The 24449-nt window shown below is 44.0% G+C and overlaps 1 protein-coding gene across 4 annotated transcripts in view; it reads left to right on the top strand.

Annotated features, from left to right (window-relative positions):
- CHTF18 (chromosome transmission fidelity factor 18) overlaps positions 1–24449 on the top strand; it is a gene marked incomplete at its 3' end in the record, with an annotated part of 125185 nt that overhangs the window by 60945 nt on the left and 39791 nt on the right. For all 4 annotated transcript variants that reach the window (XM_082261250.1, XM_082261251.1, XM_082261248.1 and 1 more), the window contains exons 14-17: positions 368–498; positions 920–1088; positions 2625–2849; positions 6215–6364. In XM_082261250.1, coding sequence (XP_082117376.1) covers positions 368–498; positions 920–1088; positions 2625–2849; positions 6215–6364 — 675 coding nt within the window. The remainder of the gene's footprint in view (positions 1–367; positions 499–919; positions 1089–2624; positions 2850–6214; positions 6365–24449) is intronic.

Raw genomic sequence — 24449 nt, 5'->3', positions numbered from 1 at the left:
TATGTCCCCATACCATGGTTCACGTGTTGGGTGATTGTATCATACCTACTACATTACCATCATTAGCAAAAGGTTTCCAAACCTTGAATGCCTAAATCAGAATAGCATTGTTTATTTAAATCAAACCTAAGGAGAGAGAAATATGAAAGCTGCCATTACTGTCCTTTCCTTCTGAAATTGCTAGTTGCCTAGTTGTCCTGCTGAAGGGGGACCCAAAACAAGCTTGCCTCATTAAGCTGCAGTGATTTGTTTTTATCATATTGAGATGGTTATGGTAATTTTATAGATACGTGGTGCTTAACAGAGTCCTGATTTGAAGAAAAGTGTGTATGTTAACTTTTCATAATATAACCCCTTGCTTTGCCAGTTCCTGCGTGGCCGAGGGAAGAAAGAGCTAAACGTGAAAACAGTCCAGACCATGAAGATTGGACTGAAAGACCAAAATAAGAGCCTTTTCTTTGTGTGGCAGGAGATCTTCCAACTCCCCAAAAATCAGAGGTAGGGCAAACATTTTAGGTAAGGGGATTGCATGGGGATTGTATTTTTCCACACTCTTGTTATTGGCAAGTGTATGTGAGTAGTTTGCTCTCTAAAGGCTTTCAAGACTAGCCTGGGGGTGAGGGGCCTTTTTCCAGTAGAGGCATAAATACTTCTAGTGGTTTGGAGTGGCTGACAAAAAGTGTGCAGGCAGTGCTGGACGTTCTGTCATAAAGCATGGCATGCCTTGCACTCAATCAGGGAGGTTTCTTCTAATGCTGGTTTGAATAAATGTTTTGTATATATGATCTAAAACGTTCTTCCAGCTGATTAAAGGCTTAGGAAGTAACACACATTCTTCTATAAGTGTAAATGGTTAATATTTGTATGGCACGTTTACCTTTTTGATTAAATTTTTTTTTTTTTTTTTTTTTTATGTAAGGAAACGTATTGGCCAAGACCTATCTGCACCTGACATCCACCACCTTCTGGGAAACCAGAATGACCCTTTGAACCTGTTGGGCAGGACACCACTGAGTGCCATGGCACAAAGGTTCCACCATGTTTTACACCTGACCACTGCAACGGGGGAGTACGAGAAGCTGACCATGGTAAGTAGGGCTTCACGTTGCCCCTGGCAGTTTTGGCAGATTTTATTGAAAGACAGAACTGCAAAGGATGGATTCCTTGTGCAGTTGTGTGGGGTTTTTCTTTTTTTCTTTTCTATTCGTCCGGCTTCTGTCCGAATGCATGCTGGAAAACTAGCAGCAGACAAACTCCCAAACAGCGCTCTCAGCCAGTGGTAGAGAGCGCTGATGGGAGTGTCCCCCTGTAAGAACATGACAGCTTAGCCGCGGACTAACCTCGCATGGTTAATACAGTGGATCCTGACCAGAGCTGTTGCCCGAAAAAAAACTGTAGTATGTACCCGGGTTAAAGGATTACCCAAATCTGACGCCTTAGAGCAGCCTTATTTGTGGGTATCTGGTGACAGTCAGCCTTCTCCCTTCCCACTCTATTTGCCTTCCTAGTTACAATAGGTGGTGGGCAACCTCAAGAGTCTCAGAGGCCTGAACCATAGATTACTACTAAATGAGAGGAACCACCATTCCTTTTCAGCACTAAGCGCAAGCCAAAGTCTGCCGTGGGTTTATATACATTGATTAGCCATGCCATTATGACCACTGACGGGTAAAGTGAAAAGCATTATCTCGTAACAATGGCATCTGAAAGTGGGGGGGATATATTAGGCAGCAAATGAACATATCGTCTTCCCTAAAGTTGATGCGTTGAAAGCAAATAAAATGGGCAAGCGTAAGGATTTGAACACCTTTGACAAGGGCCAAATTGTAATTGCTAGACAACTGGGTCAGAGCAACTCCAAAACTGCAACTCTTGTTCAATGTTCCTACCAAAAGATGTCCAAGGAAGGAAAACCAGTTTAGCAGCAACAGACTCATGAGTGCCCAAGGCTCATTGATGCACTTGAGAATCCAAGGTCTGGACTCTGTGAAGTCTGATCCAATAGAAGAGCTACTGTAGCTCAAATTGCTGGAAAATTTCATGCTGATTCTGATAGCTGTCAGAACACACAGAGCATTGTAGTTTGTTGTGTATGGGGCTGTGTAGCCACAGCGGTCAGGGTGCCCATGCTGACCCATGTCCATAGCCAAAAGCACCCACAGTGGGCATCAGAACTGGACCACTGGGCAATGGAAGAAGGTGGCCTAGTCTGATGAATCAAGTTTTCTTGTACATCGTGTGTGTGTGTTTCACTTACCTGAGGAAGAGATGGCACTAGGATGCAGTATGGGAAGAAGACAAGCTGACAGAGCCAGTGTAATGCTTTGAACAATGTTCTGCTGGGTCCTGCTATTCCTGTGGCTGTTACTTTGACAAGGTGCCACCTACCTAAACATTGTTGATGACCATGTACACCCCTTCATGGAAACCATCCCCTGATAGCAATACATTCACCAAAGCATCTAAAAAAAAAAAAAAAAGCCTTTAATTTCCCTTGCAAGTTGCGTTTTATGTATTGGATTCTTTAGACGAGGAATAACGTGACAATTAATGATAAAAAAGCTGCTTAGGTCTCCCTCATTGGGTGTCTGAAAATTGACCATGCTTCTCTCTCCTTTACACAGGGACTGTATGACAACTTTTTGAACATGAAGGTTAAAGAGTCCAATTTTGGCATAGTGTGTTTGGCTCTGGACTGGCTGGAGTTCACAGACATTCTTAATTCCATGATCATGCATGGGCAGAACTTCCAGCTCATGAGATACTTGCCCTTCCTTCCTGTCGCCTTCCACCTCTATTTCGCTGCCAACAACATCCCTCGGATTGCCTATCCCAACAGCCATTATGAGGTATATCAAGGCTAGCCATTTCTTTATTACATTGTTCATTCATTTTTTTAGTAAACAAGGTAGATCATCCTAAGGCTCCTTTCACAGGGGCTCTCCGATCTGCTCCACCTGTCAGTTTTTCAGGCGGACCGGATCAGATGCTCCATGCACCCCTATGGAACGGCGGATATCAGTGGAGACATCTCTGCTGACACCCGCTGCTATCGGATTCGATCCTGTCTGTGAAATCCGGACGGATGGAAACCATATTTTCCATCCGTCCGGAGGATCAGATGAAAACGGACAGGTGGTCCGTTCTCATCCGATCTCCCATAGAGAAGAGCGGGGTTCTGACAGCTCCGTCTCTGCACACAGAGCGGAGACGGAGCTGTCATCCGCCTGCTCAGTGGGGATCGACGGATTGATCCCCGCTGAGCAAAACTGACTCCGGGTGCACCGCCTGTGTGAAAGCCTAAGTGTATTAGGCAACTTGATGCTGTGGCTTTCATGGTTGCAGTACTCCTTTTGTCCACTAGATGATGCTAAATCATTACACTCCTTGTATTCATTGTTTTGTGGTATGTTCTAGCAGGTATATTGAAGAGTGTCTATTGAGGATCTTTCATACATTATAAAGCAGTGAAAATGTTAACGTTACTGTTTCTTCATTCAGTTTTGTATAGACTGCTTTAATAGTGCTGCAGCATAACAGGTGACATTCAGGGCAACACCGATTAAGCTAGCAAAATTGAAGACTAACAGGACTGGGTGTTTATTTTTTTATTTTTTGTTTTTTTGCACGCAAAGCCTTTATTACAGTTCTGCTTTAAAATGTAAGAAAAGGTATAACTTTAATTCTAAGTATGTTCTCTTCCAGAAGGTAGTGTGTCATTTTTAAAATAGACCCTTCATGTGTCACAATCTTTATTGCAGACTGGTTAAGATAAGAAGGTAACGGCAAAACACATGGTTTTTCCATGAGCATTTACTTTACAGGCAGAGATTTTTTTTTTTTTTTTTTTGTGGTTGTCATCTTCATACTGTATGTATTATACAGTGGTTATAAAATGTCTACACACCCCTGTAAAAATGGCAGATTTGTGAGGTGAGAAAAAAAAAAAAAAAAGTCAGGCCAACATGAAAAGCTTCTGAAAATTTCCCACCTTTTTATTGTGACCTATTATCTGTGAAATTCAGTTAAAAAGTATTTTTAAAGTGAGATAAATAAAAATAACTTACAATAACATGGTTGCATAAATATGCAATTAATACTTTTGTTGAAGCACAGTTCAATTTTATGACAGCATTCAGTCTTTTGGGGTAAGGGTCTATCAGCCTGGCACATCTTGCCCTAGGAATCTTTGCCCAATCTATGGGTGTCCTTGGTTTGAATCTTTGTCCACCCTATCGTGCAAAAGCACTCCAGATCTGTCAGGTTGTGAAGGCATCTCCGGTGCACATTCAGGTCACCCCGCAGATTAAATTTTTATTTTTTTTCTGTACCAGTCTTCTGACCTCTTCCAACAATGAGACCCTCGATGCTTTGTAAGCTCTTTGCTATCCATAGCTTTTGGTCTAAGACAGGGGTATGCAAACTGTGGCCCTCCAGCTGTTGCAGAACTACAAGTCCCATGAGGCATAGCAAGACTCTGACAGCCACAAGCATGACACCCAGAGGCATGACGGGACTCGTAATTTTGCAACAGCTGGAGGGCCACAGTTTGCATATCCCTGGTCTAAGAGGTACTGAGTAAGGGTGCTTTGACACTGCTCCATACCATTTCAACACAGCACAAGTGCATCGCTGTGTGCCTACTTTTTTGTGCGAGTTACCTGTGCTTTCCCATAGACTTCAGCATTTTTTGGTGCCTTTCCTTCCACACATAAACATGCTGGTAGTTAAAGGATAAGTTCATCTTTTTACCAAAACACATTATGCTGTCTAGGGCTCCCAGTGAATTAAAATGCCTTACCAGTAGATGGTGACCGACATCCCCAAAGCCTGCCATAAAAACTCCCAAACTGTGTGATCATCTGCATCCTGCCCAAGTTCCAGGACTCTCCAAACATGGGGTACTTGCTCCGTCCTTTCCAGGAGCATGAGTGCTTCTGTGTTCCAGATCTATGAATGTGCAGTGGGCTCAGCCGCTGCTGCTATAAGTTAAGGAGATCGCAGTGCTCATGGGTAGGTTTGGAATGCAGAAGCGAGCTCACTTCGGTGATGCAGGGTGCAAGTGTCTTTCTGGAACTTGGGCAAGACGCAGCTGATCAACTCAATAGGAGTTTTGACAACCTTTGGGGATATCAGTCATAGACTACCGGTAAGGCATTAAAACTAAGGACAATATTTGAAAACTGCACAGTGGTTTTTTAACACACTCTGGGAATTTCATAATTTACGTTCGTTTAAAGCTAACCTGTGCTTTTCTAATGCACAAGAAGGCAACAGCTTTGCTTAAAGCAGTTTTTTTCAACCAGGGTGCCTTGAGGTTTCTTCAGGTGTGCCTTGGAAAAATTCCTAAAAGCTTCTCTAAAATTGTATACAAGCCGGTGGGTGGATGAAACCTGCCTTTTTAGTTACACAAAGCCACAGGTTTTCATTGTACACCATTACAACCTTCTAGCTTCCAACCTCCTAACCACCAATGACATCAGTTGATAAGGAGGATGTCAGTCCTTGTTTGATCCTCCCCTTCTTCCCTGCATCAGCTTTGGGGTCTCATTAGCTAAGTGAGAAAGAAAAGCTGAAGGAGAAGAGAAACATTGGAATACTAGTCAGTACCAGTTTGCAAACATATATTTGATTTGGAAGAATAACTCCCCTCTAACATTGGGTGGCCTACGTATATTGATGTTGCTGCATTATGGAAAACCATTAGAATAGTTTTTACATTTTAGAATAGGGTGCCTCAAGGCTGACCATAATTTTGGAGGGTGACTTGACTGAAAAAAGGTTTTGAAACACTGGGCTTAATGTGTACAAATCCAAAACGTTTTTCTTTAGATCAGAGTGGAGGATAAGGATGCCAACCCCGTTAGGATGGTTATTGATGCCTGTATTACTCCTTTTTGTCTTAATGACTGTTTTCATTTGGAAAATGTAGGAAAATCTATCATTTTTTTTTACACTATACTTATATACTATTGAGTTTTCACCAAAACAGGGGAAATCTGTTAATGGAGGTACTTGTTCTGTAGTTCAATTTGGAAGGACAGTCTCTCGGTTCATGTGTCTATGGGACAGTAAGTGAAGTAAATTCTCTCAACTGGGCAAAGACCTCCAAAAAAGAAAAAAAGATTTGTTTTGTCCATTTTTATTTTTCCTCTATCCAAATCTTTTAAAAAAAATATCTGTGCTTCTTGTGTTTTCTGCTTTGTTCTTCCAGGCCCTGTCCAAACTGAACCAGATGCAGAATATTCTCCACTCGATGGTCTCAGAAATCTCTCCACATATTCGTACACGTGTGGGTCCTCAGTCCTTGGTATTGGATGCCCTCTGCCTGCTGCTGGATGTCATCTCACCAAAGATGCGCCCTGTGAGTATTTTCATTTGGAGGTCCCACAAAACCAACATTCTGATCTTGGCCATTTCTCATACTTTGTAACTATAGTATATACCCAAAACAAGGAAATGACTAGCATATACCCTTACTGGCCAACAAATGCTTACCAAATAGGGAGCTCACTTGGGTATAACACTGAACTCCTAGACAAAACAATGTTCTGCCAATAGTGGTAAAATCCTACGCTTAACCACTTTACCACCGGAGGATTTTGCGGTCTTCCGTCCAGGCCACTTTTTGCTATTCGGCGCTGTGCGACGTCAACTGACAATTGCGCGGTCGTGCGACGCCATACCCAAACGAAATGTACGTCCTTTTTTTCCCATAAACAGAGCTTTCTTTTGGTGGTATTTGATCACCTGTGCGATTTTTACTTTTTGCGCTATAAACAAAAAAAGAGCGTTTATTTTGAAAAAATAACAATATTTTTAACATTTTTTTATATGAAATTCCCCCCAAAAAAGATGTGTAAACCAATTTTTTTTAAAAATTTTTGGCCAATTTGTTTTCTGCTACCTATGTTTGGTAAAAAAAATTGCAATAAGCGTATTTTGATTGGTTTGCGCAAAAGTTATTGCGTTTACTAACAAAGAGAAAGATTTCTGTCATTTTTGGTGTTTTTTTTTTTTAACGCGTAATGGCGATCTGCGATTTTTTTTGCGGGACTGCGACATTGCGGCGGACAGATCGGACCCTTGACTGACATTTTTGACACTTTTGGGGGTACCAGTGACATTACTGCAGTAATCAGTGCTATATATATGCACTGTTACTGTAAAAATGACACTGGCAGTGAAGGGGTTAATTTTATTGGAGAGGGAGGGGTTAATGTATGCCTGGTGCTTACTGACGTGTAGGGGGGGAGGTGACTGAGTGAGTCATGGACAGATCGGATGTCCAGCTATGCTGAACAGTCCGATCTGTCACTCCCTGTCACTATGGAGATCCGCCCGCTGTGTTTACACACAGCGGGCGGATCTCCAGACTCGATCCCTGACGATCGGGTAAGAGCAGCGGCGATCGCCGCTGCTCCTCCCCTGGCCCGACTCCCGCTGTGAATGAAAACAGCGGGAGCGAGCCTCCGGCGGCGCGCAAGCGCCGCCCAGAAGGGGGAGTGTCTGACGACGTAGTACTACGTCGTCAGACGATAACGAACCACTCTGCCGCAGTAATATTACTGTGAGCAGAGGTAAAGTGGTTAAGTATGCATAAATCAAAAAAAGGAAAATCCACACAAACCATCTCCACAATAAAAACACTTTATTATCTCATTAGTTAATTATTACAGTGCATCCGGAAAGTTTTCACCTTTTCCACATTTTGTAATGTTAAAGCCTTATTCCAACATGGATTAAATTCATTATTTTCTTCAAAATTCTACAAACAATACCCCATAATGACAATGTGAAAAAAGTTTGTTTGAAATCTTTGAGAATGTAATAAAAATTATAAACCAAAAAAATCCCATGTACATAAGTATTCACAGCCTTTGCTCAATACTTTGTTGGTGCACCTTTAGCACCAATTACAGCCTCAAATCTTTTTGATTATGATGCTACAAGCTTGGCACACCTATTTTTGGACAGTTTCTCCCATTCTTCTTTGCAGAACCTCTCAAGCTCCTTCAGTTTGGATGGGGAGCGTCGGTGCACAGCCATTTTAAGATCTCTCCAGAGATGTTCAATCAGGTTCAAGTCTGGGCTCTGGCTGGACCACTCTAGGACATTCACAGAGTTGACCTTTAGCCACTCTTCTGTTATCTTGGCTGTGTGCTTAGGGTTCCTTGCCCTGTTAGAAGATGAACCTTTGCCCCAGTCTGAGGTGCAGAGTGCTCTGAAACAGGTTTTCACCGAGGATGCCTCAACATTGCTGAATTCATCTTTCCCTTGATCCTGACTAGTCTCCCAGTTTCTGACGCCGAAAAACATCCCCACAGCATGATGCTGCCACCACCATGCTTCACTGTATTGGCAGGGTGATGAGCGGCCCCTGGTTTCTGCCAGACATGACGCTTGCCATTCAGGCCAAAGAGTTCAAACTTTGTATCATCAGACCAAAAGATGTTGTTTCTAATGATCTGAGAGTCCTTCAGTTCCTTTTAACAAACTCCAGGCAAGCTGTCCTGCCTTTTACTGAGGAGTGGCTTTCATCTGGCCACTCTAACATACAGGCCTGATTGGTGGCGTGCTGCAGAGATGGTTGTTCTTCTTCTAAAAGGTTCTCCTCTCTCCACAGAGAAATGCTGGAGCTCTGTGAGAGTGACCATCGGGTCCTTGGTCACCCTCCTGACTAAGAACCTTCTCCCCCGATCGCTCAGTTTGGACAGGTGGCCCGCTCTAGGAAGAGTCCTGGTGGTTTCAAATAGATGATGGAGGCCACTGTGCTCACTGGGACCAAAAATGCTGCAGAAATTTTTGTGTACCCTTCCCCAGATCTGTTCCTTATTCAAATCCTGTCTTGGAGGTCGACAGACAATTCCTTGGACTTCATGGCTTGGTTTGTGCTCTGACATGCACTGTTAACTGTGGGACCTTACAGCTGCAAGAAAAACTATGTGAACCCTTTGGAATGATATGGATTTCTGCACAAATTGGTCATAAAATGTGATCTGATCATCATCTAAGTCACAACAATAGACAATCAGTCTGCTTAAACTAATAACACACAAAGAATGAAATGTTGCCATGTTTTTATTGAACACACCATGTAAACATTCACAGTGCAGGTGGAAAAAGTATATGAACCCTTGTATTTAATAACTGGTTGAACCTCCTTTGGCAGCAATAACTTCAACCAAACATTTCCTGTAGTTGCAGATCAGACGTGCACAACGGTCAGGAGTAATTCTTGACCATTCCTCTTTACAGAACTGTTTCAGTTCAGCAATGTTCTTGGGATGTCTGGTGTGAATCACTTTCTTGAGGTCATGCCACAGCATCTCAATCGGTTTGAGGTCAGGACTCTGACTGGGCCACTTCAGAAGGCGTATTTTCTTCTGTTTAAGCCATTCTGTTGTTGATTTACTTCTTTGCTTTGGGTCATTGTCCTGTTGCAACACCCATCTTCTGTTGAGCTTCAGCTGGTAGACAGATGGCCTTAAGTTCTCCTGCAAAATGTCTTGATAAACTTGGAAATTAATTTTTCCTTCAATGATAGCAATCCGCCCAGGCCCTGACGCAGCAAAGCAGCCCCAAACCATGATGCCCCCACCACCATACTTCACAGTTGGGATGATGTTTTGATGTTGGTGTGCTGTGCCTCTTTCGCCACACAGAGTTGTGTGTTTTTTCCAAACAACTCCACTTTGGTTTCATCTGTCCACAGAATATGTTGCCAGTACTGCTGTGGAACATCCAGGTGCTCTTGTGCAAACTGCAAACATGCAGCAATGTTTTGTTTGGACAGCAGTGGCTTCCTCTGTGGTATCCTCACATGAAATCCATTCTTGTTTAGTGTTTTACGTATTGTAGATTCGCCAACAGGGATGTTAGCATTTGCCAGTGACTTTTGTAAGGCTTTAGCTGACACTCTAGGATTCTTCTTTACCTCATTGAGCAGTCTGCGCTGTGCTCTTGCACTCATCTTTACAGGACGGCCACTCCTAGGGAGAATAGCAGCAGTGCTGAACTTTCTCCATCTATAGACAATTTGTCTTACCGTGGACTGATGAACAGCAAGGTTTTTGGAGATACTTTTATAACCCTTTCCAGCTTTATGCAAGTCAACAATTCTTAATCGTAGGTCTTCTGAGAGCTCTTTTGTGCGAGGCATCATTCACATCAGGCAATGCTTCATGTGAAAAGCAAACCCAGAACTGGTGTGTTTTTTATAGGGCAGGGCATCTGTAACCAACACCTCCAATTTCATCTCATTGATTGGACTCCAGTTAGCGGACATCTCACTCCAATTAGCTCTTGGAGATGTCATTAGTCTAGAGGTTCACATACTTTTTCCACCTGCACTGTGAATGTTTACATGGTGTGTTCAATAAAAACATGGCAACATTTCATTCTTTGTGTGTTATTAGTTTAAGCAGGCTGTGATTTGTCTATTGTTGTGACTTAGATGATGATCAGATCACATTTTATGACCAATTTGTGCAGAAATCCATATCATTCCAAAGGGTTCACATACTTTTTCTTGCAGCTGTATATAGACAGGTGTGTGGCTTTCCAAATGTCCAATCAACTGAATTGACCACAGATGGACTATAATCAAGTTGTAGAAACATCTCAAGGATGATCAGTGGAAAAAGAATGCACCTGAGCTCAATTTTGAGTGTCATGGCAAAGGCTGTGAATACTTATGCGCATTTGATTTTTTTTTTTTTTTTTTTTTAGTAAATTTGCAAAGATTTCAAACAAACTTCTTTTTACATTGTATTACGGGGTATTGTTTGTATAATTCTGAGGAAAATAATGAATTTAATCCATTTAGGAATAAGGCTGTAACGTAAAATGTGGGAAAAGTGAAGCGTTGTATATACTTTCCGGATGAACTATAAATGCAAAACACCTATGCAAGGATTCTCCACTATATGCACATGTGAATCCCAAGTAATATTGAATTTTAAATCAATATCTAATAAAGAGCTGCCACTTTAAATGATCAATGATCATACCTAGACAGTTCCTGATATATATCAGTAGATCCTATAAGCTAAAGTTGAAATCCACATGAAGGATTCCTAGTGTCATGCTAGGCAAATACCTTGCCTTCTATTCCAGAGCAGCCTTTTTCAACCAGGGTGCCTTTAGGTTTCTTAAGGGGTGCCTTGGCAAAATTCCTAAAAATTGCCCAAGAATTGTATACAAGCCAGCGGGTGCATCCAGCCTGCCCTTTAGGTACAATAAGCCACAGGATTTAATTGTGCACCATTGCAATCTTCCAGCCTCTGGTGTCCTAACAACCAATGACCTCATTGGTTGATGAGGATGTCGAGAGCCTGCACAGCATATTTGTTTGCCACTCCGGGAGCACTTGGGTAACATTACCGGAATGAGGGAGAAGAGAAACAATTAAATACTAGTCTGGTTGCAAAGGTGTATTTGCTTTGGAAAAATAGATTGCATTCTAACGTTGGGTGTCCTATGTGTGTGGGTGTTGCAGCATTCGTTCTTTACAATTTAGAATGGGGTGCCTTTAGATTTGCCCATACTTTATAGGGTGCCTTGACCTAAAAAAGGTTGAGAAACACTGTTTCAGATGAATGGTTATTAATACCACTCTTCAAAGTACAACGGTACAGTTTCTCAGGACTAATCATATGCAGTTCTTGTCGCAATGCTACTGCACAGACCTAAATTGCTATTTGTCACCAAAAGAAATCCATTATTTGACAGATGTGCAGAAAAGAGGAATGAGCGGGTTCTTCCTAGGTATGCACTGGAAGGTTTCATATATGTGCATGTATAAGTTTCCAATGCTGTGCCCACGTGCGTCCAGTTTAAAGTGATATTAAAGGCTCTAGTCTGTGTTGTGTGTGTTTTTTTTTTATAACCCAAAATGAAAAGAGGTCTAAACTTGCCTCCTCTTCTGTCTCCTCGCCGGCACTATCTGTTCTTTCTTCCCTGCCTGTGCCCCCATAGCAAGCTGTGTGCTATGGGGACACGCATGGGCAAGCACCAGAGCAGGACTTTGTGCGTCCATGGACGCACACTGAGTGGCTCGGATCCGCCCCCCACTCCCTCCTCACAGCAATGACTCCTACTGCTGCCCCCTGTGAGAAGAGGTAGACAGACCAGCGCTACTGCAGACAGTCACAGCACTGGATCATAGAGGTGACAGGTATTTGGAAAGGGGAGGGGAAGGAGGTATCAGCTAGTGAAAGGTTTTTACCCTTAATGCAGAGAATGCATTAAGGTAATAAAACCTTTGACTTTAGAACCACTTTAAGGTGGGTAATACTGTTTGTCTGCATTCATTCATTGATTGACATTGTATTGCTGGACCTGCTCACAGTTGCAGTGCTCATGCTGGAATAGTGTGGCTGAAAACAAGTACTTATCTATTCTACTGTCTGGAGCCTCAGGGACTTTGCCAACGTACGTCACTTTTTTAAATGTAGTAATGGTGCAATTTGCGAGAATCCAAAAGTGCACACAATATCCTCTAAACCGGCAAGTTTGTTTGTAAGCAAATCAATTGGATTACCATGATTAACTGTCATGATGATCAGATGGTTGGGAACCAATCAGTATGTTTCCCAGTAATTAGTGTGGGACCAGCTATGTCACAGATTCTCTGAGCTAAAGCTGGATACACACTATCCAACTTTTGTTGGTAGATTTCCTTCAGATTTACCTTTTCTATGTAGTGCAAGGGCCTGCCAGATTGCATACAAATTGAAAGTGTTTAGGTTTGACCTCATATTATATGGTTTTGGTAAGTCTGAAGGAAAAAGTCTTCAAAAAATCTTATAGTGTGTATGGCCCATAAGACTGCTCACAGCTTTGCAAGGTATTTTCTCTCAGCAGGGAAGACTTTGATGAGGAGCGGTAAAAGTAAAGCTTGTGGTTGGAAACGGGTAAAAGTACATTCCAATAAAATAAAAATATGTAGAATTTAGCTCTGAAATAGATGGTGGATGCCTCTGCTTCGATTGGGTTTTTCAATGAAATGGCTATCTATAGCACCAGGATTTTCACGCAGGTGGATTTTAATACAGGACTAGGTGAAGTGAAGGTACTGATCTGCGGAAATCAACTACTTAAGCTGAAGTCTAAGCAAATATAAAAGACAGAAATTAACGCAGCCCTGTAAAAATGAATATCATTTAAATGTATTTTTTTCTGCCATTGAGGGACACAGGTAGTCTTAATATTTTGGGATATACTACCACCTAAAGGAGGATTGGACACTGTCAAAAAAATAAAAACCTAGGCCAGCCCAGGGTTTACCCCCTGCTTCAAGCTTATCTCTGTGTTTTTTTTTTTTTGCTAATGCCCTAGGATAATTGTTTTTTTTGTTTTAGCTCTGCTGGCAAAAAAACTAACCTACTATAGCACTAATTTTCTTCAATCAAGGCTTTGCTGCTAGAGCTGGTCTTTACAATAGCTGCTATCTGGCACAGCCTGTCCCCGGCTTTGCTTTAGAATGCTGTGACCAGAACCCACTGGTGCCACAGACGCATTCTAGTGGCTCCAGACTGGCCTCGCCGGTCTTGGTATGCTGATTTGGTACAGCTGGTCGCCGATGCTCCTTGGAGGCTTCCTCTCAGGGAAGGTCTACTGTCCCAAGGGCCAATCTTCCATCCTGCTTTACAGTTTAACGGCTTGGCTGTTGAACGCCAGGTGCTGAAGGATAGAGGTTTGCCTGAATCAGTGATTCCTGCGCTGTTAAAGGCTAAAAGATTTACCTCTAGGAAGATCTACATTGCATGGTGTAAGTCTGTTGGGGTTCCCCCTTTTCCGTCAACGAGGGGTTGAGCAGCACCTGGCCTTGGGTACCATTTAAGTGCCAGGTTTCAGCTTTGGCGGTTTTCTTTCAACATCCATTGGCCACGCTTTCCTTGGTGCGTACCTTTATCCAGGAAGTTCGAAATTTGGCTCCTCCAGTGCGGTCTCCATTGCCGCCGTGGGACCTCAATTTGGTTGTCAGTTCTCCAGAAATCCTTCCTTCAAAAATATTCGGGAGGTTCCCCTGCTTACTTTGTCCCAGAAGGTGGTCTGTTTGGTGGTGCAGGGTGTCGAAGCTTGTGGCGTTGTATTGTTCACCTTACCTGATGTTTCACAGAGATAAGGTGGTTCTTCGTCCCTGTCTGTTGTTCCTTACAAAGATCGTCCCTGATTTCCAATTCAATGAAGACATTGTGTTGCCTTTCCTACGACCCAAGCCTAAACAACCTAAGGAAATTGCCTTGCATTCCCTGGATGTGGTTTGTGCAATCGGGGTGTACCAGGCAGCTACGGATTTATTTAGGAAGTCAGACTCACTATTTGTACTCACGGATGGACCTCGGAAAGGGTTGCCTGCTTCTGCTCCGGCCATTTAAAGATGGATCAGACAAACGGTGATTCAGGCCTATTCCATTAGGGGTCAGGTTCCTCCTTTCCCTTTTTTAGGTGCACTCTACTTGGGCACTCCTGGGCCTTCTGTCACCAGGCGTCAGTGCTGCAGGTTTGCAAGGCAACCACCTGTTCGTCTGTGCTCACTTTTACAAAGTTTTATAAGGTAAATGTGTTGGCATCTGCGGATGCTTCTTTTGGCCACAAGATTTTGCAAGCCGCTCTTTAGAGGACCTTGTCCTCTTTGAGGGAGTATTGTTTTCTTCAGGCGAGCTTCAGTTGTTTATGGTTGAGCTCCATGTTACCTGGTTGGCTACGGTTTAGCCTTGGGAATTTTTTCTTGCTGTTCCCAACCCTTATGTTTGACACTGCTTTAGGACGTCCCAATGGTCAACAAGATAAAGAGCTGTGTTCGTCAATAAAGGAAAGCGGAAATGGGATTTTTGACTTGCATTAAAATCCATTTCTCTGATGTTCATTGACAGACACAGCACCCACCCCTCTGTGACGTTGGCTTTCTTCTGACACTGCTTGTAACAAAACTGAGTGCCTATAGCTGAGAATGAGAGTATACTCCCTGGGACTGCCCCATAGGCGTAGTCAAACCTTTTCCTGCCTAGTGTCCTACTCCTGTAAGGGACAGTATAACTCAATGGTCAATAATATAAAGAGCTGTGTCCGTCAATGAACATCAGAGAAATGGATTTTTCATGAAGTCAAAAATCCAATTTTTTGTGGTTTTTAACTAATCTTAAGGCCTAAAATGTGCATTTTATCTTGTTTGGCAGGAGTTCTGCTTTAAAGCCGATCTGTACACGCTGCTAGTTTTAGAAATAACTGTGAAGTAATATTTTATCACACCAGAGCTGGCCTGCTTGACCATACTAAACAGACAATGGCTGGAAGTCGTAGCTCTCACAACTTACGGTTTAGAAATGTCTTTCTTGCGGTGTTTTCTTTCCTCCGTGGTGTAACTCTGTGTTACGTTTGCCCTTGAGACTCCATTGACTTCTACAAACCCTGACAGTGTTTTGTTGTCCATTGCATTCTCTTGAATCTTGAGGTGTCAGGCAAGGTCATCGTCTCCCCCCGGGTCTGAGGTTATTTTCCTTTTGTTCTTTATTTAGGTCCGTAAGCCCTAGGCTCATATCCTTTTAATTTAATTGTGATTGAAGTGAACGAAAAGCAATTTAATCTGTGTCTCCGGGTGAGCCAAGGGCCAAGGCAATTAGACTGAAAACTCATTTTTAGTCTTAAAGTGCTAGCCTCCACGTGCAGAGCACAGGCCTTTCTCTTGGCCTGCTTTTACCTTGTCCTGTCTGTCTTACAGTATCGTGTAAGAGGACTTCATCCGCTACAAATGTATTATAATCCCTTATTGCCTTCCTATGGTAGATCCATCACCTGTTAAGTTGAGTTTAGCCAGTAATAAGGTCACTGTTCTGTACTTACCATTGACCAATGGTACTGGATAGTTTTCCCGTATTTGCACTTCCTAAATTGGGTAGGTTGCTGGTTCTTGCTGCTGTCCTGCACTGTTTTAATACATTTAAATTGCTGACGATGTTGTGCAACTGTGCTAAAGATGTGCATATTAAAGAGGAGCCTCCCTCCTCTTTTGCCCACAGCTTGGCCATTCACAAAGCACAGCGTGCTTCGCACATGCACAGTAGGCAACTGGCTGTGAAACCACAAGGCTTCACTGCCGGTTTCCCTTAGCCGAGATGGCGGCGGAAGCACCCCAAGAGCCGATTTCAAAAATCGACTCTGGTGAAGACCCCATTGGATTCGTGGACAGGTAAGTGTCCTAATATTAACCACTTTACCACCGGAGGATTTTGTTGTCTTCCGTCCAGGCCACTTTTTGCGATTCGGCGCTGTGCGAATTTAACTGACAATTGCGCGGTCGTGCGACGCCGTACCCAAACGAAATTTACGTCCTTTTTTTCCCCACAAACAGAGCTTTTTTTTTGGTGGTATTTGATCACCTGTGCGATTTTTACTTTTTGCGCTATAAACAAAAAAAAAGCGTTTATTTTGAAAAAATATTTTTCACATTTTTTTATATGAAATTCCCCCCCCCCCCCCCCCCCCCAAAAAATGTAAAAATCAAAAATTTTTTTAATTTTTGGCCAATTTGTTTTTTGCTACATATTTTTGGTAAAAAAAATCACAATAAGCGTATTTTTATTGGTTTGCGCAAAAGTTATTGCGTTTACTAACAAAGGGAAAGATTTCTGTCATTTTTGGTGTTTTTTTTTTTTTTTTTGTAACGCGTAATGGCGGCGATCTGCAATTTTTTTTTTTTTTTTGGCGGGACTGCGACATTGCGGCGGACAGATCGGACCCTTGACTGACATTTTTGACACTTTTGGGGGTACCAGTGACATTACTGCAGTAATCCGTGCTATATATATGCACTGTTACTGTAAAAATGACACTGGCAGGGAAGGGGTTAATTTTATTGGAGAGGGAGGGGTTAATGTATGCCTGGTGCTTACTGACGTGTGGGGGGGGAGGTGACTGAGTGACACAAGGACAGATCCAGGGTTCAGCTATGCTGTACCCTGCAATCTGACACTGCCTGTCACTTCAGAGATCCGCCCACTGTGTTTACACACAGCGGGCGGATCTCCAGACTCGATCCCCGACGATCGGGTAAGAGCAGCGGCGATCGCCGCTGCTCCTCCCCTGGCCCGACTCCCGCTGTGACTGAAAACAGCGGGCGCGTGCGGCCGACAAGGGGCGGAGTCCAGCGACGTAGGTCTACGTCGCTGGACGGGAACGAGCCACTTTGCTGCAGTAGCAGCAAAGTGAGCGGGGCTAAAGTGGTTAAAAGTCAGCAGCTACAGTTTTTTTTTTTTTCCGAAGGAGCCTGGAGCTCTGCTTTAAACCTTATTGTTCATAGTGCTATGTCGATTTGATATTGGGGAGGAGGTTGCATGCATATACTCTATCTTTGCTATGACCAAACTGTTCCTATGCCTGTGATCGCCGTGAAAGCTGTATACATTTACTGAGTTCTTTTAGACCCCTGTCTAGGAGGGGACTTTTTGCTTGCCCCCCCCCCCCCCCCCCCCACACACACACACACACACTTGGTTTTTGTTCTGCCATTTTGCTGTCAGCAGGGGATCCCGCTGACAGCAGATGAGTTATGGTTGTAAAGGACACGGCGGGTTCCGGCTCCTTAACCAGCTGAAAGTTCATTCATTCTCTAAATTTCACATGCCTGGACCATTACTTATTTATTGCATGCATTTATTTATTTCCTTTAGTGAACTGACATTTTCAGTATTGCATGTGATATTTTGGGAAAAATGTAATGTGACCCAAATACGGCATTGACTATGCTTTAGTGAAGTGAGCCCACAGTCCCATTTTTATTTCTCCAAGAAACAATTAGAGCTAAAGGATCTGCACTGAGCTTCTTTAAATAGGTGACTGCTTTCCATACAAATTCCATTGGTGGACAATAGGAAGCAATAATGATTCAGAACATTTGTGCAGCATAAAGTACAGTAACATACCACCCTGAAATTGGCTCCACTTCATGGAAGTCACAGCGATGTCCTGTATCACTGGCCTGAAGCCTCATCTGTAACCTCATCTATCAGCCTGTCATGACAGGCTCTCTTTAGGGCCTCATTCACACCATAAGTGCATAAAAACTTGCAGATTTGCTTGCATAGGCTTGTTCACACCCTCTGCAGAGACATGCGTAATTTTTGCATAGGTCTCTGCAAGGACACGAAGAAATCCATTGTTTTTTATGTGTTGTGCTCCCACCATAACACTGCTGTCATGGTAAGTTTTTTTTTTTTTTTTTTTTTTTTTTTTTTTTTTTCTCGTCAGAAATATGTAACATAATATTCTCTGAAAGGGCACAAAGAAAACACTTGCTTTTTGTGCCCTGTTCACACCACAATGCTGATGTCACATAAGTTTTTTTTCTGCACAGAAAACTGCATTCACATTGCAGATTTCAGCGCAGAAAAAAAAAAAAAAAATCTGCAGCTAATACTATTATTGTGGTGTAAACAGGGCACATAGAGAACAATTGTTTTCTGTGTGTCTCTGCAGAGACAGGTGCAGAAAAAACTCACATCTCTGCACATGGTGTGAGGCCTAAAGCTGACCTGCAGTCTTGCTCAGTGGTTGTTTAGGCTCAGTTCACACTGAGGCGACTTGGGAATCCGACTTGTTAGTCAATGAGAGCTGTCTTAATTAGCACTGCCCAAGTTGCTCCGCCTTTAGAAAAGGTTCCTGTACTACTTCAAGGCGACTTCTATCTGACTTGTGCCCATTAATGTAAGTCTCCTCCAAGTCGGATCTCCATGTATATTCTCGTGATTTGGATCTGACATTATAGGAAGATTACCCAGGCATTCCCTGCAATGTAATCCCTCTCTTGCTTCAAAGTCGCATCAAAGTAGTAATTAAGTAGCCAGGGAGTCACCTGGCAAAGTCGCACTGTAGGTTACCCTAATTTCAGGTCTCAGTAGTGTGCACCGAGCCTTTTTAAAATGTTACTAAACCCAGGACTACTATATCTGGTCTCCCACAGTACACAGAACACGGAAATGCAATCATTTTAGTAAATATAAACTGCTAAATACCTTTTCTCATCAGCAGTATATAGCAGTCCTGTAACTTCCATCAGTGTCTGGTTAAAGCTTGTAGGAGGAATTTTCATTCTACTCTAACTGTCCTATGATGAGGCTGCAGGATCCCTGACCCTCTGTCTGGACAGTGCTGATTGGCCCTGTGCTGATCACATGCATCCCCCCCCCCCCCCCCCCCCCCCAAAAAAAAAAAACAGTCTAACAATACACACCAAACTGAGCATGTGCTGAGTGCCTCCAAAGACTGTCTTATCAGGAGATAGATTGGAGACAGTGGAAGAAGGGGAGGATCAGGTAAGACAGGATCAAACAGCCTTTTTACACAATGCAGCGGATATCCCCTTTGGTTCCACACTGAGTATAACAAGCATGCTTTACTGCATATATAGACTGATTTTACTGTTGTGGGTTTAGTACCACTTTATTGAAATCACTTACTGTGATTTAACTGCACACTGTGAGCTTCTCACATTGTGCATTAGGCCCCTTTCACACAGGCGGACCGTTCAGATCCACCTGTCCGTTTTTTTGGCGGATCTGAACGGTCCCCCCATGCATCCCTATGGGGCACCGGATGTCAGCGGAGACATGTCCGCTGACATCCGATCCGTCAAATCTGGACGGATGGAAACCCTATTTTCCATACGTCCAGCTGATCGGATGAGAAAGGACAGACGATCCGTTCCCATCCGATTCCCCCATAGAGAAGTATGGGGAACTGACAGCTGTGTCTCCGCACACAGCGCGGAGAACAGCTGTCATCCTCCTGCTCAGCAGGGGATCGGCAGATCAATCCCCTGCTGAGAAAAATGGAGTCCATCCGACGGAAGGGCTGTGTGAAAGAGCCATAAGAAGCTGTAGCAAGTCAAGACCGAGCCTGCCCCATTTCCTTAGTAGATGCCCAGCATCCTCTAACTCTTTCCCCCCCCAGCCTAACTGTCTCTTGCCTGCCCCTTTCATTCATTGGACAATAGCTCTTTTGCTCAGAGGCTCAGCATCACGTGTTGGCATTACCACAACTTCTTTTTATCAAGAAAGCAAATCTGACCGAGCCTGTCTCATTTTCTGGGTGGACAGCAGCACCCTGCTGACCCCTCCCACCAGCTATGATCCACCTGCATTGCATACAAAAGCAAAGAGACCAAATGATGATGTCACAAAATGATGTAGAAAATCAAGGTTGTATTTATTTAATTAGCGTGTTGATGAGGTGAAAGGAGGAGCCAGGGAAGGCAGAAATGTATTCAGAGATTGCAGTTTGGCCCCTAAATAAATGCCCCCCCCCCCCCCCCCCCACAAGTGGTTAGAATACAGGAGAGCCTTCTGATCTGAGCACTGCTGGAGCCATGCATGTACACATGTCAAGTCTCTGTAGCTCTGCTGCGATCTTGTAATTCATCCTTGAGGTGTTGGCTGCCAGCGAAAGCCAAGTGATAAAAGGATACATTTCAGGAGCTCGTCATTAGCGGCAGCTGTGATAGCCGAGGTCTGACACATCTAATATATGCCCTTTACCTGCCTGAACACATAGAATGCCAAGATCAATATGTTTCCTTCAAGAAAAATGTTACCAGCTCCTCCTAGATCGATGTTTGGAAGCGCTGCCTGTGTCTGCTCACTTTCCTTCATGAATAATTGATGGTCGATAAGTGTTTGTAAACAGGAAATCTATACCTTCCCCCTCTGCCTCTACAGCTGTGCGTTTACCCCTTACATTTTCCCAGCCCTCTTTCAAAGATGAGCAATACAAACGTACTTAAGTTATATTAAGAAAGAATAGCGCACACATGCAAAAGAAATGACTATCAAATATGGAGACAATCCATAAATAAAAATGGGGATTTAGTCCCACCATATGGCCATATCGTGCTCAGGTACTTCAGCCCTCATAACTTCGTTTTTTCTTTCTTTTTTTGCATCTAACCTTAAAGGGTTAGTCTACCCAGACGAAATACTTTCGTTTTTGGTGGATGTTGTCACTCAACGATAGCTTATTATTTCTAATATCTCTCAAGTCTTCTGAAGGCAAAATCTCCATGTTCGAGTTTCCAGCTTCAGCCACCTGTTGCGGCTTTCAGTATGTATTGTGCTGGCCATACACATAGCAATCTGATCTATCAGATTGCTCGACTGAGTTTTTTTTTTTTTTTTAAATACAATTCCTACTCTTACGTTGATAAAAATCCAGTTCATTAAAAGAAACATATGGGCAAAGCTCCTTTGGTCATACTTCTCCTGTTGGTCACAGGAGCCCACTTAGTTCTGCACTTCTGTGACCTAGATTCAGCTGACAACTTTTGAACGTCAGCTGACATTACAGAGCCGATCCAGGCTCTGTAGGAATCCTGACAGTAATATCGGGATCCACCCAGGTGCCTGACCAGCAGCTGGCTCAGCCTCTTAGCATGCTGCTGTGAGCCTCAGCCAGCCTCTTCCACCCCCCATCCACAGTTCATGCTCCAGTGAAGGCTGAAGGGGCAGAGTGGTGACTAGCAGCGTGCTCAGAGCTGACCCAAGAACTGAGCAATCAGCTGTCTTTGATCAGTTCTCGGTGTAGTTGCATCTTCATAGGTGGGTATAAAAGTTTTTTGTTTTTTCAAATCCTGCACTTTTTTTTTTTTTTTTATGGTAGATTGCCAGATTGCCTCTCTCATGCTTCCTGTTTAATTCCCTATAAAGTAACATTAATTAAGCCCCTGATCACACTGGTGTGACTTGTCATGTGATTTGACAGGTCCCAATAGCATAAAAAGTTGCACCCTACTGTCAAATAAAACTCTTCAAAAAATTAAAAAAAAACTGTTCAAACCATTGCGACTTTGCACCGGTTTGAAAAAGAAGTTTCTGCACTATTTTTTGCGATTTCAGGTGCGAATTGCATAGAAATCTGTGCATGAAGTCCCACAGATGTCAGCCAAGCAGCTTTGCAACCATGCAATTTAAAAGTCGGATTTGGTGTGAACGGGGGCTTAAAGTCCATTGTGTAGACAGGGCTTGTTTCACACACGCTGGGGCAGGTGCTGTGGGAACTCAAGTAAAAGTGTATGTATGCTTTGGGGCAATGCAGATCGTTCTTATGCAGTTGGAAAGCTCTTTCCTCTAAAGTTTAAAGTTTTAAATTTATTTAAATCTTGAGGTTTATGAGATAAAAGTATCTCATAAAAGGAAATATTTTTTTGTGAAGGGTAAGGGGGTGACTGTACCTTTTTTTTTTAAACAGCTATGTGCTTATAAAACAGCCATTCACAGCAAGGTTCCTGTGGAATCGTAGGGTCCCTCCAGAGATTGTTAGGGATCCCCTTGAGCTGTGGTTGAACCTCTGATGTGATAGTGCCTGCAAAATTCCTCCTCCGTCTGTAAGGGTGGCCTCATGTATATGGGTGTATAACTCTACACAGGATTCTGCTGGAAACAGGATCCCACATAAAAGTGGTTCGTAGTGCATTTCCACTCTTACAGACAGGGGCCTGAATAGGTTAATGTGTGGGATTAGGGGTACGGATATCATTGTACGGCTTGACACAGAATGGGTGGAGTTGGGGGGGGGGGGGGGGTGGTAGCCAAGAGTGGCTCCCTTTTGATTCTTCCCCCAAAATCTCAATAGGTCAACACTTCTTTTTTTTTTTTTCTTTCTGGTTTTGGAATGTTTGTTTCTCTGTCGCTCATTGACAGACGCAGTCTTCTTGATTAATATCAAATTGGGTTATACTGCCCTCTACAGGAGTAGGACACTAGGCAGAAGGAAAATGTTCTGACCACACCTTAGGGGCAGTCCCAGAGGGTATATCCTCTCTCTCCCTGCTACAGGATGTCAGTTTTTTCCGTCTAGTCAGGAGTAAGGACCCAAGTTCCTTGCTGGGATCTTTGGTCCTGGCAAGATTTTTTATAAAATTTTTTTTTTTTTTTTTTAGGCAGCTTTTTTTTCTCCAGTTGTTCTTGTGACATCTTCAAGCAAGTATGCTGAAACTGGGCGACGGGCTGGATGTTGAGATCCAGTGGTCACCCCAGTCAGCCTACGAGCGCGTGCAGGCCCTAGCTCCGCGCTGGGTCGGCCGCGACATAGTCCCACTGGACGGGGACTGACCCTGCGAGTTAAACGTCTCGCCGGGACGCCGATGACCAGTTGGAAACTGAGTCACGGCGTCCGTATTGGTCGACAGCCCCCCCACCTCGGTGGAGAGGGGTTCTGTCAGGAGTTGGCGCCCGCCTGTTCCGGTATGGTGAGTAAAATGTTCCCCCTCTCCCCCTGACGGGTTTGTGTGGTGGACGCGGGCCCCTCCCTGGGATGATCGGACCCTCAGGTTCCTGGGTCCCCCCTCTATCCTATAACAGGTGTCACAGATCCCCCTCTTGAGGGTGATTTGGTGAATAAGAACCAGGAGGCTTGGTTTGGGAGCTGACTATCGGAAGTCACTGTATGAGGGGCACTGTAAAGGGACCATGACTGAAGTCAGTGGCTGGCATTACTGTTACGATGGCCATGTAAGAGGGTGATAGCATCTTACCTTATACATAAGGTTGCAATACAGGCCGATGCCTGTGCCTGGACTACCGCCATCCGCAGGCCGTACACCTCCCGCAGGCCGCACAGGCCGATGGCTACCTTCCGCAGGTCGCAGCCATCTTTCCACAGGGGCCGCCGCCATCCTCCCGCAGGTCGCGCGGGGCCGCCATCTTGGCGTAGCCTCGTGTCTCCAGCATGGGGGCGGCCATTTTGGAGATGGCCAGCTACCTCGAGGAGTAGCATGGGAGGCGCCGGAAGGCGTGTAAAGGGGCGGAGCCGCCTCCTTTACCCGGAAAAACGATCCAAAAGACTTCTGTCTGTAAGAGACAGCGCTGAGAGCAGGTTGATAGAAACTTCTGTGCATCAGGTGGTGAGCCTTGGGGTCTCTCTCTCTCTCTCTCTCTCTCTCTCTGTGGGGTCCAAAGCAGGTAACACTGAGGGGCGCTGTTGCGCTGGGGGATTACCAAAAAAAAAAAAGTTTTCTTTGCAATTATTTTTTGTTTGCTGGCAAGTGTCTTGGATTAATCATGGACCCTGCCACACATGTATCCCCACCTGATCCCCTCGAGGTGGCCGCAGGACCCTCCAGTGCCCCACTTATGATTGATGCATTATCAGCAGTTTTGGAGTCTTTGGTATCCCGGGTGGAGGTGGCCTGTCAGGGACGGGGGGCAAGAAAGCGACCCCCGCCTACCCCTATTTCTTCTGACACTTCAGATACGGATTCTGAGCTTGCCACTGCAGCTGCAGGTCCCTCTTCTGGGGCTGCTGTCTCGGGTACGGTCTCCTCAGACAGTGAGGAGGACGTTTCTGCCTCCCGCCATAGCACAAGAAGAAGCGTTGGTGGACGCACTAGTTGTGTCTGTCCGGGAAACCTTAATTCTTGAGGTTACACCGGCAGAGGTAGCTGATACTGAAATTCC

This window comes from Pelophylax lessonae (genome assembly GCF_965119305.1).
Source record: "Pelophylax lessonae genome assembly, chromosome: 6".
NCBI lineage: Eukaryota > Metazoa > Chordata > Amphibia > Anura > Ranidae > Pelophylax > Pelophylax lessonae.
Note: the sequence above shows the minus strand (reverse complement) of the source record. Positions and strands in the feature narration are given on the sequence as shown.